A 15,118-nucleotide genomic window follows, 5' to 3' on the forward strand; every position below is an offset into this window, starting at 1 on the left:
AGCATCTCCCCCTCTCCCTTCTCTCTCTATCCTCTACTCTCCCTCTCCTTCTCCATCCTCTACTCTCCCTCTCCCCCCCTTCTCTCTCCAGCATCTCCCCCTCTCCCTTCCCTCTCTATCCTCTTCTCTCCCTTACCTCCTCCATCCTATACTCTCCCTCTCCCCCCTTCTCTCTTCAGCCACAAGAGCCACCTCGGAGGTATCTCTCGATGACACTTAACTTGCATCTCATAGATAGGGGAAGTTAAGAAGCTCGTTTTAGCATTAAGAAAAGGAGAAAAAAAAAACCTGCTCTCATATTCCAGCCATGTGACCTGGGATTTCAAGATAGATCGGTATCAAACCCGGCCCTTTTATAGGCCTACTTTCTATTCCTTACTTCTTTTTTTATTATCTCTTTAACATGTTGGCGTGGTTTGATAACGTTCTTGATGAGTCATTACGCCAGATTTGATTGTGATGTAGCATTGGAATTATACGCTGTTGATATAATATATTGTATTTGTTAATATTCATAAAATTCTCTTTGCTTTCTTTAGCCCGTTGGCAACTATGATGGTACACTTCAATGAGCATTTTAATGATTTAGTAATTCTAATCATAAGAATAGAATGTTTTTCAAGTTTTGTTCATAAAATTGATTAGTGAATTCAATGTTGATGATGATGATAATGATCATGATGATAATGATGAAGATGATGATGATGATTATTATTATTATTATTATTATTATTATTATTATTTTAAATGAGTACAAGAAGTGACTTACTGTAAGGATCTTTTCATTAAGATCTATACAGAGAAGTCTTGAGTAAATAATACAATATTCCCAGTAGGAATCTCAGAAAAAATTCATCAACCTGTAGCCTTGGATTTTTAAACATATACTACATATAATCTGTAGTATTAGAAGTAGTAACAAGAGTATCATTATTATGATTATTATTATTATTATTATTATTATTATTATTATTATTATTATTATTATTATTATTACTAGCTAAGCTACAACCCTAGTTGGAAAAGCAAGATGCTATAAACCCAAGGGCTGCAACAGGGAAAAATAGCCCTGTGAGGAAAGGAAATAAGGAAATAGATAAACCATCTGAGAAATAATGAACAATCAAAATAAGGTATTTTAAAAACAGTAACAACATCAAAACAGATATATTTTATATAAACTATAAAATGGTATGTTAATGATATTTAGAAAAATAATTGTTTTATATAAACAGAAATAACTCATTTTGCATAAAATTCTTACACATGCTTATGGAATTCAAGAAGCTCTTGACTTGACTAGCAATTGCGATGCTTTGATTCGACTAAAACCTTGGATTTTAATTGGAATATCTGATGTGAATAAACAACGGCATTCGGAGAAAGTGTCTGAAGGTAAGAATCTCTTAATTGATTTGGTCGTTAAAGGCTGGTGAGGTCTACACATCAGATGGGTGGAGGATCCATTCCGTTTTTAATTAGAGTAGATTTTTCTCTGCACTTTTACTTACTGATACATTTTATTTCGTAATGGATCTTTGCTAGTTAAAAGTACGAAAACTTAATTGTTATTTATATTAGTTATTGATTCATTAATAATTATTTTTTTGATAGCCAGTTTGTATACATGAGAGTATCCTTGACTTAAAAACAGAAACTCTCAGGCAGATAATAAAGTTTATCATCCTTAATTTAAATATATATATATATATATATATATATATATAAAATCAAGCAGATAAAGCTGAATTCAGATTAACTTTTTGAAAATTAGCAAAAAAAGCAATCGCAGTTCACTATAATAAAGTTTTAATATATGAATCAAATATTGATTTGAAAAGGAATTTGGCCAAGATCATGACCTCCTTATGCTAAAAAGATAAAAAGAAAAAAAAAATTTTTGAACATGAATAACGTTTCTAAGCAAGAATATAAAATAGTAGATAAGAATGGAATCAAACACGGATGAAATCGATGAAAAAAATATAAGAATAATCATAAATCCTTGGGCCAAGAGTAACCCAAGAGAACCAAAATATTTGTCGTGGCATTGTTGACGCATGCGCGTTGGCATCCCACTTTCTCTGGTAGTTTAAGTGGCACATTCCGTTGGTGTCTCTTCGCAGTAAGTAGTCCAGTGTCGTTTGAGGTTTTCGCAGGAAGATCTGTCTATTTCTTTTAAGAAGGATTGTAAACAATGACTCTCTCCTTACGCAAATAGAACGTTTCCCATTGGATGAAGAGAGATGATTATTGTGACAAAACAATTGTCTGGTTTCATTGTTATTATTATTATTATTATTATTATTTGTTTTTCTTATTATTAATAGTTATGGCACCCAAATCAAATGCTTGAATTAAGAGAATGATTTGTGAAGGATTTTTTTTAAACAATGATCTTATAAGGGATTATAAAGAAGCCATGTACCACAAACAAAATTAGACGAATAAAACTGAAATCCATATTATACAGCAATATCAATTACGCTTTATTTATATAAAAAAAAAACGATTGGAGGCCTATCATCTTAGTGAAGTATTATTTTAGAAAAGAGACGATATATATATATATATATACACACATACACACACACACACACATATATATATATATATATATAGTTAGTTCACATATCTGATGTACCCTTCATAAGTCATGAAAAAAAATTAATGTAACGGTATATGCAAGGATAGGTCACCGAACTGGTTTTCTTAGGCCATAATGTAAGGGTTGTTTTCATAAGGTCACCTGTCGTGTTTATGCAGATGCAGACAGCATAGATGTTCATTCTATTTTTTAAAGAGGGATATCTTGTGCGTTTTTAGCAGATTAGTATTGTCATGGATAGGGAAATAGAATTTATCAGTACAGACACCCATATATATATATATATATATATATGTATATATATATATATATATATATGTATATATATATATATATGTATATATATATATATATATATACACACACGCATTCATAGACTGTACGTATATGTTCGTATATGTGTTCATGCGTGTGAATAGCGACACTGTATTTGTATTTCCAGAGAAGAACAGAAAGGCTGAAGTAATCGTAAATGAATTCCTGAAAAGCAACATTGAACGGAAAAGAAACAATGGTTTTCCCAGTCATGAACAAATAACATCACTCGGCAGAAAGAAAAAGAACATTGCGTTCAATCGTCTTTTTAAAACCACACGTTCAGCGTTTTTTTTTATTTTGGAAACCGATAATGGAAATGCGTTCTCTTCCTCAATAAAAAAAACGTAAAGAAATCTAATTCTTTATCACTATTTCCACTTTCCGATCTCTGCTTATCATCTTGAATTTGAGGTTTAGAGGAAATATTTTCTATTTTTATCCTATTTCAGATCGGTTTATTAGGAGCATTGAAACTACCATGAGACAAAAATTACTTTGACATAAAAAGTACTTTATTAAAAATTCTTGGTCTTGTGGCTTTTTTATTTCTTGGAGCTCTTATGATAGTCTCCATAAAAATTAAACCTTTGATGGTGATTTTGAAGATGGCTTTTTCTCTTTTTAATTTCACGCGTTAATATCGAATATTTGAAACCTCGAACTTTCTGACGAGTTACGAACATTTGTCTGGGATTAACAATCACAAAAATGTTTAGATTTTCCTCTTTAGTACGAGGAGCCTGTAACATGGGACACAAATGAGAGAGAGAGAGAGAGAGAGAGAGAGAGAGAGAGAGAGAAATGCAAATACATTTTCATTGACAAGATTAATTCAGTAAAGCTTTCACTTTCTTATTATACTCTTTGATTAAAAAGCGTTGATAACTCTCACTCCTTTATCTTGAGGTCTTTTCATCTCACAATTCGACTCCGTTTCATCGCCGTTGTCGGAGCGAACTTGGCGGAACAACTCTCAGCTTGCTCTTTGCCGCTCGGCTGGATCCTTAGATAAGTCAGATCTCGAAACGAATGTCTGAAGGAAACAATTGATTTTGTCGTTATATTGTCTTTGACGAAGTCTTTCATCATCATCATAGGGGCCTATTATTTCTCCTGATTTCTTAATATTTTTCTTTTATATTCTTGTAAAGGTTCTTTCATCATAATCTTTTACGTTTCTTACGGTCCCATTTTTCGAAAGAAAAAAAAGTCATATAAAAAGATCGAATATTTAATCCTTTCGTATTATATTTCCTTTTCCCCTCACAACTTATTCATAACCCCTTCTTTGTTTACCAGTTTTTATCCTTATTCCTTTCCTTTCGTCCCATTTCTTCCTCATCTCTGAATACACAAACTCATTCATTTTCTTCACCTCACTCAATCATTCTCCTTATACCACTTATCACTCATCTCTAACTTCATCCCTTTCATCATTCATTTTCCCAACATGGTCTCAGCCCTCGCCAGAACTCCGTGTCAATCCTGTGGTTTCTTCTAACTTGATTAAAGACTCCGATACCTTTCACTCAACCTTAGGACATTTGATCAAGTCTGACGTAACGTTTGGCGAATTTGATACGTTTTCTACCTGTTCCGTTGTCACTTTCTCACTATTTAATAGTTTGGTTATCGATTTGATTTGATTTAGTAATTCGTCAATATGCGAGATTATTCGATTTTCTTGTTTTATGACAGAAAATATTTATATATATTATAGGTGTAATATATATATATATATATATATATATAAATATATGTGCGTATATATATATAAATATATATATATATATATATATATTGTGTGTGTGTGTGTGTGTGCGTGTATATGTGCATGTGTATGTGCATGTATATGAACATTAGAGAGAGAGAGAGAGAGAGAGAGAGAGAGAGAGAGAGAGAATGAAACGCGTTAAACCAGCTGCCAATGCAAAGAGACTATGAGCACCTGAAGAGTAAACCCTTTATGGATAGGACTTCGTCTTTGGCATCCGGCACAACAGGATTCCTTCAGGTTTTTCAATCCTTTTTTTTTTTTTATTCTGAAATTTGGTTTCAACGACATTCATTGTCCCACTTTCTCCATTGTCACTTCCACTTTGGTATTTGTCACTCGTCTTATTTTTTATATGGTTAGAAAGCTGATTTGCATTTGTAAATTTTTTTTTTTAGAATTTTTTCGATGATAATGAAGATAAAATCTCCAAGAATAAATACGTGATGGATAAGATGTCAATGAGTTTTAATTAATTAAAATAAGATTATCTCATGATTTGCAAGAGAGAGAGATAGACAAAGTGAAAGAGTAATATTAGTCAATTCTGAAAATAATAATAATAATAATAATAATAATAATAATAATAATAATAATAATAATAATAATAATAATTTGAAAAATTCACATTATATAGCAAACTATTTTGTCTGTACCTGAAAGTGAAGTAAAACATAAATCAGAATTAAATAAACCTTCAGGTCATATGAAAAAACTGAATAAATAACTCCTCCTTATCTCACCTGATGAGGATTAAGATAGCAAGTAAATGAAATTGCAGAGGAGGAATGAGAGTTAGGTAATGTTGTATCCTCATCTATCACTCCCTTCCAAGTGAGTCCCTACTTTGCATGCAAATGATCTGTTCCCACCTCGTCCGACCTTTGCAATTAACTTTTTGAAGTTTGCTGTTATCTATAGCTATCTTTAATGAAGGCTGGGAGGTATTCAATAAAGATAGTTTATATCATTGGGTAGCAATTTTCAATGTTAGCCACTACTACTACTTGACTTTTATCATGAAGAGACGTGAGCTCTGAAGGAACTGAGGAATTATATAAGCTCACTTATATAATCTAATCCTTTACTAGTTTTTATACGGCCTCGTTTTAACCCATTACCCCTGATATTAGACTGCCATTCCTCCTCCGTGCGGGGAGTATATGCTTCCAAATACACGCTTTTTAGATTGCAATTAGAGGTTACGAAAGATATAAACTTTGATGTTTGTTTTTGTGTGTAATTGAAATAATATTTTTAGCGTATACCATGAGCAGCAATACGTAATGGATCCATGGTATAATTAGTTGTTGTTTTTGTTGTTAGATTATCTACTATAAAAAACTACTAATGTAGACCTGCTAATAATAATAATAATAATAATAATAATAATAATAATAATAATAATAATAATCAAAACTGTTATAATAGTTACTGCATTTTATTTTTTGACTTTAAAGATGATCGTTGTCGTTCTAGGAATCGTTTTTGGAAGATATAAAGCTTCAAATTTTGACAAAAACGTCGGGTAAAACAGTCATGTCATCAAAAATATGAATATTAATCGACTCTTGTATCATGCTTAGCAGTAATTTCTTTGGTAGTTATTTAGAATTGTGATATTTTCATTTATTTTCGATAACCAACTATAGATATGCATACATAAGCACACATATATACACGCATATAATGTACATATATATATATATATATATATATATACATATTTGTATATATACATATCCATCTATCAATATATATATATATATATATACATGAGTTTATGTATGTATTTACATATATACAAATTGAGAGAGAGAGAGAGAGAGAGAGAGAGAGAGAGAGAGAGAAAACTAAAAACCAATAATCAGCCTCTTCAGATTAATGGACAGATACGCCAGATGACATTCCTATGACGCCTACACGCGTTCTTCGACATGACTTTCTAAATGGATGCTTAAGCGCTGATTTAAAGGAACTAACTGTGCAGACTCTCTCTCTCTCTCTCTCTCTCTCTCTCTCTCTCTCTCTCCATAGAATCTCCTTAAAAGATAAGATTCTTATTTAGACTCTTTTTTATCGAACCTTGCAATTATTATCGGGCATCTACAGTCTTGATCTTAATGCTGGTGCCATCTCTAAGAACCCTCTGGAATAAGTTTCCAGTGGAAGATAAGGTCAATTTATTAAGAGCCTTTTACCAGAATGTGCAATCTATGCACTTAAAGTACTAAGGCATCTTTGCTCGAGTTGGTGTCTCCTGGGGACCTATTTTTCTTTTGATCTTTAGATGAAGTTTTGTTTGCAATGAAAGATATATGTTTTAGCAAAAACATATTTCCTACAGTTAGAAACCCCCCTTTTTGCTGAAAATTCTTTCACTCGTGGCTGAAAATATTTCTCCAATAAGTTTTGATTGGACCACAGAACAGATATATAAAATGAGAAGTATTTTAACATTTTTTTTAATGGTTATAGTTTCTCTACGATAATGATTCTAATCTCAAAAGCCGATACTTATTCCTGTCACAATAAGAGGTTTTAATTGGATGAAATGATACAGGAGTTAGAAATAATGGACTTTCTTCAACTGGGGTAACCTTATTAAAATTCCTGTCTCCTTCAAGTCATTCTATTAGGTGCTTACCTTTTTCATTCCCTTTTTGAAAGGCTTCTGTGGAATGGAATGCTATAATAGGAGTTGAAGTGGGTGAGAGAAACTTTTGGAAGATGACTTGCACACAATGCTCACTAATGGGCAAAAAAAATGGATAGTACTAGGAGTTGAAAATACTTAGAAAATGGGAGAGCTGTCATATAATAGGAGAGAGAGAGAGAGAGAGAGAGAGAGAGAGAGAGAGTGTGTGTGTGTGTGTTTGTGTAGACATGTCCAATCACCAGTATGCAGCATCTACGTGAGAGATTTTCCGATAGCCTAAACACAAATGTACGCACAAATGATGCATCTTGTTACTGTCAATAAAGGTTTAACACTGATGTTCGGGAATTTTTGTTTTGTATGTTCGTTCGTCTCTTTCGCTCCATTGGTTGATTCTATTATTTCGATTGCAATAACAAGGGATATCCTTAGATTCTATCCTTGGGAATTAGATGATTATCGTCGATCATCATGGGAGGAATTTCTCTTAGATTTTGATGTTAGAATCAACGAAGGGATTATATAATGGTGAGGAAATTATTAGAATTTTATTTTAGGGAAAAAATCTTCCAATGAGTGAGGAAACCACATTTTTATGCTTAAAAATCAAGTAATCATCGACCATCGTAGCAAGGAATTTCCCTAGATTTGAGCTGAACTAATAGACGAATTCCCGACCGTGTTTAGGAATTACCTAAGATTTTATTTAATGGAATCTAAGAAGTAATCGCAAAAGATTCATTAGATAACATCCTTAGGGGTCAAGCAACCGGTGATTAATGTAAGATGTAATTTCCCTTGGTTTGACCGTTATTAACCAAGGATTCTTTGATTACCTTCTTAAGGGATTCCCTTAAATTACATCTTCAAGACTCAAGGAACTCGCAACCGCATTCAACACAAATTTCACTAGATTTTATTCCTCTAATGTAGCACATCCTTCGACAATCTAGAAAGAGTTGAGGATTACATCGAAGCGTAAGGGTGAAGGGTCATCCTTTTGAGAGTTGTCCTACTGACGCCGCATGGAGTTACCCTTCCTTAATTTAAACTTTCTATGTCGTTTACATTCCTTTTTAACTCATCCTCGTAACCCTCGCTTCATCTTTCTTCCGAATGTAGGAGAGTAGGTCAACGTCTTCAACATGTAGCTTAGTAAAGACTGGCTTTCGTTCAACGTTTTTCTTTATTCTCCCCCTTTTTATACGAAAGAAAGTTTGTCCTGGTATGTGTAAGTCCCTGGGACGTGAGTTGAGGGGACAATTGAGTATTTTGTCTTGGCGGCTCCCTACTCGTCTGTAATGGGCATGGGGCATTCGGGGTATTAGAAAGTTGAATGGATAATGAATGTTACTTAGGTAATCCTGGAATACGAGGCGATTATCCATTTTGGCGTGGGACAGGTATTTTGACACCTTTTCCAAATGCTTTATTTTCTAAATCATTTAGATATTTTCTCGGTTTAGTTTCTTCAGAAGCATAGAGTTTATTGCATATATAATTGAAATAGTTGTAATACTAATCTTAAATATCCATCTAATTAAGGAGGATGTTCCTTTTATTGCCATTATATCTAAAAGAACTATAGATCGCAATTAAGGCATGAAGGCGTAGAAATTATAGATATACTGTATAAGTTTTGTAGGGCTGAAAAGCACCGAAGTTACATTTCTTTGCATGAATAAAAAATACTGATTTCTTATATAGATATAATACCAAACCCTCAATGTCGGCATTAAAAAAAATACTTTTATACAAATAATTTTGCCTTAGAAAACCTACTCATTTTGGATCAATGAAGAGAATAAACTTACTGTGGATTAGAACAAACTGCTCAGTACGAATAAATTTCACATTTATATTGTTTTAGTTTTTATCTGTTAAAAGTTTGCATTCTTTATTATATCTTAACCCACTGCTTCATTTGAATTGGTTATTTCTTCCATCTACAAAAACTCCACAATCGAATGTAGGCTATTATTATTATTATTATTATTATTATTATTATTATTATTATTATTATTATTATTATTATTATTATTATTATTATTATTATTATTATTATTTTTTGGAGATTTTTTATCTATTTAAAAATTATAAGGTACCTGAAACACGCAATATTCATAACATAATCATTTACAGTAGTAGCAACAGCACAAATAGCAATTATTGATGACGATAGCAGCGTAATTTGCAAACTTGCAATAGTAGCAAGTAGTGTAGTAGCGGACGTTGTTGTTGTGGAAACCACATTTGAAGAAAGTGTCGAAGAGAGAGAGAGAGAGAGAGAGAGAGAGAGAGAGAGCTGTGTTTGACCCTGCGCCCTCTTGCAGTATTGTTTCGTGCATCGTTCGCATAAGGAAAGGAAGAAGTATGGGAGGGAGAAAAGAGGGAGGAAGAGAGAGAGAGAGAGAGAGAGAATGAATTGGGGGGTAAGGCAAGGGTCTGTGAATGCTGTTGACGATGCAGCAGCTAAATAAAAAACTAAAATAAGATTAAATAAAACACCAGAGGTTGGTAGATTGAACTCATGACTGAAATGAGAAGCAATACTAACAAATTCAAGATTACTGAATTGTTTAGAATCCTTACTTTTATCATAATATGTTAATTCAAGGAGAATTAATATGATTTTTAATCAATGCGCCAAGAAGAGACAATTTTAATAAATAAAAAGCGAAACATGGATAAGAGACCTCAATGCAACGAGAAAAAACGATCATTAATAAATTACAAAAAATATACTAATGTTATAAACAATTAATTTTCATAGTCACTGCGAAGCTAGTAAAATACATAACATAAATTATGTCGTAACTTTACCAGACAAAAACTGTTGATAATTTTAAAAATGACACACAGATAGAAATCATTGCATCAACGAGAAACAATGTAAGTAAATTCAGTAATGATACACAAATTACAATCATTACTTTAACGAGACACAATACTGATGATAAAGCCCCCAATGATACATAGGTTACAGTCATGACCTCCCCGAGAAGCAATACTGAGAGATTCGAAGCACTAGCATTGCGTTAAGATTAAATACACAGCTTTTGGCGCCTCAAATCAGCGAGCGTTTTCTTCCCACAAAACAGGAAACTGTCGAGTGGCAAATGGCAGGGGAGGAAATCGTTCCGTGAATTTTGGTGTTCATTGAGTAGCGGAAGAAGAGGCATTCGGAGAAAGTGCCTCTTGTGCTATGGTCTTTTGAGAACGGGGAACAAAAGGTTATATATCACAAAAAGGTGAACAATATAAAAGTGCTTTTGCTCAATAAGCCAAAATTGTGTAAATTACGGGATTATTATAATTCTGTGCAATATGATTATGTTGTGTAATATAAATATATATATATATATATATATATATACACAAATATATATTATATATATACATTTATATATTATGTATATATATATATATATATATATATAAAGTATATATATATATATATATGGGTGTGTGTGTTTTTCTGTGTATCTATAAATATATAAGCACATATATATACAAACACATATGTGTATCTTGGTATGTATGTATGTATGCATGTATGTATATATTAGTTTGTCAAGCACTGCTTACACAGGTATAACAAGACTTATTTTCACCAAACTATCAGATGTAAACATCCAAGCAGCTGTTACATTGTTTCCATTTTCTCATTATTTTAAAGAAATTGTCGATCCTAATTACCTGATTTATCAATTATTGTTCGTGTACGTGTTGGTGGGATTTTGTAGTTGTTAACTATTTTTAGTAGAATAGATATGATATGGAAGAAATACTTGATAAGAAAAGGGTCATTTTATTTGTAGATTTGAACAACTGAAAAATGAAAGAATCTCTCTCTCTCTCTCTCTCTCTCTCTCTCTCTCTCTCTAGGGGAACTTTCCCACAAGAAAAGTAACGTTGTAATTACACCTTTTGACCATTAGACATATTTCAGACCATTGGGAGAAAACTCTCTCTCTCTAATTCATATATATATATATATATATATATATATATAAATTTATATCTGCATGTACATATAGAGAAAAATATATGTATACGCATTTTCAAATATGTTTTAGGCTTAGATAAAAAATACATGATATCATGTTGCGGAAACGGATTTTTACCAGTTATCTTGCCGCTTATTCTTACCCTAAGATATCTTAACTTTTCCTAGCAAAAGATATTATAATATTAATAATAACTTTACTGTCACTATGATTAATAGTGAAACTAACAATGACTAATAATAATCACTTATCGAGAATACTTATCAAACATTAATATCACTAATAACAATAACAACAATTAAAAGAAAATCGAACAACACGCAAATCGAACTTCATTTTTTTCTCTCTTCTTCCCACCAGGGTCGTAAGATCGGAGGAGGTCGACCAACGATCGGCGGCAGGAACAACAACCGCAACGAGGAAAAGCCGGCCGCCAACGCCCGACCTGCCGCCAACAGAGTAGCACCAGCTCCCAGCGCTCCGGCCACCGCTGCCCCTTCCAGGGCGGCTCCTGTCAAGGCGGTTGATGCTAAGTGCAGTGAAAGTAAGTTTATCTTCTCGGTACTATCAATTTAACTTGAGTTTTAGCTTTTATGTCAGGATTTTGAGCAGCTCCTTTTCACTGCAATTTTCGCAGTTTTATGTCATATGTACACTTGCGTACCTCTCCTGTCAAAAAAAATGTCAAAATTCAATGAATTTTGTAACTGAAACACAGTAATAACATTTCGAATTCATCATGTTACCCTGAATTTTCTTGCTTAAAATTTTCTGAGGGTTAAATGTGGAGTTTGACCATGTTACATACAGCAAAAATAAATGTATAGGTGTATCCATAATATATTCTATGGCTGGATACTCACCTTCACACGTTTCCTCTTTGGTGGATGGCACCAGGCCAACAGCCATAGTTGGTTCTATTGGAAAATGCCTACACCATTCCTGCTTCCTCCTCTGGTCGAACCTAACTCCACTTGGTAATGAGCCAAGTGTCATATGGTCTTAGATGTAATTTTCTGGTACCTTCCCAATATGGAGGATAACGCGTCAATCTCACTAGTGTTTTCCAGTCGAGTTTTCAATGTTACTAATGTTGAACCCTTGAGATATACAATCCTATGAATGTTTTATTTTAGAAATTTCGCCCTTGCCAGTGTTCTTATGTCGAGTTTTGAGCATTGCAAAGGTTATACCGTCGAATTCGCAGTCTTAAAAAGGTTAAACTGTCAAATTTTAAGTCTTACGGAGAAATTGCTATCGATTTTTTAATGTGGGTAACGATCAATTGTAAAATTTATAATTTCACGAATATTTTGGTGTTGAATTGATTGTCTGTCTTACTAATGTTATACTGTAGATTTTAAGTCATATAATTATTTTAACTTCGAATTTTGAATCTTTAGAATATCATACAATTGAATTGGAATTTTTACCGATATTATAATGTCCATATTCTTTTCTAACCTTTTATTTTGTCAAGGTATTTATTTTGGTTATTTATTAATGGTGAATTTCCAATGTTGAGAATTTATTCACGTCGAATTTTTATTCTTGTTAATGTTTCGCTGTCCACTCTCGACCTTTTGCGTATGCAAATACAATATTGCATTATCATCTTATGAAATTGCAACATTGCAAACGGGTCACTCTAAGAGAGTACTCTCTCTCTCTCTCTCTCTCTCTCTCTCTCTCTCTCTCTCTCTCCTATAGGTAAAGTTCTTCATTTTTCCAATGCCAGAACTGGAATTGATTGAAAGCTTCAAGAAAAATTGATAATTCCTCTCTCTCTCTCTCTCTCTCTCTCTCTCTCTCCTATAGGTAAAGTTCTTCATTTTTCCAATGCCAGAACTGGAATTGATTGAAAGCTTCAAGAAAAATTGATAATTCCTTTTCTTCAGTGCTATTGAATGTCTCACCGTATAGTCACTTCCGCGGTCTGTGATGAGTCTGGAGATAATTTTTTCTCTTCATTATCGGGCCAGAAGGAAGAAGCCATGCCTATCTTTATGTTATTTGAAACCTAAAACGGAATATTTTCCTTTACTTGAATTTTCTTTAGATTTATACGGTGGTTTATACATCGTTCAAAAAAGAGTAAAGGTAGACGAGGAAAAGCAGCTTAATATTTTGGTGGTTATCAAAGTAGATTTTTTCATTTGGAACCTAATAGAGGAAAGCTTTTCTCATGTTCCCTCTTCCCTACCTCTACTTAATCATTGGACAACGGATGACCGTTTCATCCCAAAACGCCTCAGATTTCATAGGAAGATTAACACGTCTTTTCAATTTACTTCCTAAAACCGCACGGTCGCCAAAATACGCAAGTTTCTCCTCTTCCTCATTTTTTCCCCCCTTTTGCGAAAGCTACGAGATGCAAGGGGTGCCGTGATGAATTTTAATGAGATGCAAAGGATGACCTCAAAGGAATGGAGAATTTATAGTGATGTCAATTTCTCTATACCCTTTTTTTACGCTTTTTACGCACTCGGGCCTTAAAGATATGTCCGTACATTATACCTTTTGACATTTCGAATCCAACCAATTTTAAGCGAATATTTTATAAACTAAAAAAATATTCACTTATCTCTAATTTCTAATCTAATTCTGTATCACTATAGATATGTAAATACAATATATATACGCTGTGGTCATTCAGCAATTGTAACGTAAATTTCTGATATTTAGAAATAACTTGAAGTGACGTGTAAATTTCCCCCCTTTTCTAAACGTTAAGAAAAAATCTTTCTACCCCGCTGGATAAGTGTGTCGCAAAGTCGCTGCTAAATTCATGCCCTAGTTGAGATTCATTGAATTCAACGTAAATATATTTGAATTAAATAACAACAGTGACGTTAATATATACTTGACTGTTTAAAGTTTATAAGACAGTAAGGTGTACAACCAATGACCTTTAAATAGCCAACATCCGTTAGATAATCTTGAGGTGTGGAAGACTGATAAGGTTTATCATAAGTATTTACGAATGTCATCTCATATTTGTTCAAAATAGAATTCCCCATAAAATTCAATAATTACATTGAAATCATAAATACAATTTCTTTGTATCTTTATTAAAAAAGATACAAAAAATGATAGAGACATCATCGGTTGAAAGGGTTTTCCAGCTTGTGAACTTTTTTCATACATAAAAAACTTAAAGAATCACTTTCTCGGGGCTCGTAAGTCCATGTTAGCCTCGTCACACCGAGAAGACCATTGATTAGGACCTTATTTAGGAAGTCTTAATGACCCGCACACAATCAAAATTTGTTCTCTCTCCTCTCTTTCTCATTTTTTATTTGTTCGCTATGCCGATGTTCGATTAACTAAGTTAATCAACGGTTTGTTGGTCAGTAGTTGGAAGGTGACAGTCAAAGAATGGCAAGACGGGTTCGCATTAAGGGAAATGATGGAATCCTGAATAACACACACACATATATATATATATATATATATATACATATACAATATATATATATATATATATATAGATATATATATACATGTTGACATTTAGAGGTTAAGCATATACAATATATATATATATATATATATATACACATGTTGACATTTAGAAGTTAAGCCCCCTTTGTTTTATCTTCACATTATAAGCCTAGTACAGATAAGAGCAGTAATTTCCCAATTCCGTCGGCCTCCTCTTTGTCGAAAGCTTTATGAAGTTGCTACTGTCTATAGTAAGCGGGTCTCTGACGATTTTCGTTTATACGATGGCCTTCGGAAGATGCAAC

The 15,118-nt window shown here is 32.9% G+C and overlaps 1 protein-coding gene across 1 annotated transcript in view; it reads left to right on the forward strand.

The window, feature by feature from the left end:
• LOC137621799 (uncharacterized) overlaps window positions 1–15,118 on the forward strand; it is a 55,640-nt gene that overhangs the window by 30,928 nt on the left and 9,594 nt on the right. Inside the window, exon 2 of the mRNA XM_068352307.1 lies at window positions 11,730–11,913. Coding sequence (XP_068208408.1) covers window positions 11,730–11,913 — 184 coding nt within the window. The remainder of the gene's footprint in view (window positions 1–11,729; window positions 11,914–15,118) is intronic.

The sequence above is a fragment of the Palaemon carinicauda genome, chromosome 28, assembly GCF_036898095.1.
Source record: "Palaemon carinicauda isolate YSFRI2023 chromosome 28, ASM3689809v2, whole genome shotgun sequence".
NCBI lineage: Eukaryota > Metazoa > Arthropoda > Malacostraca > Decapoda > Palaemonidae > Palaemon > Palaemon carinicauda.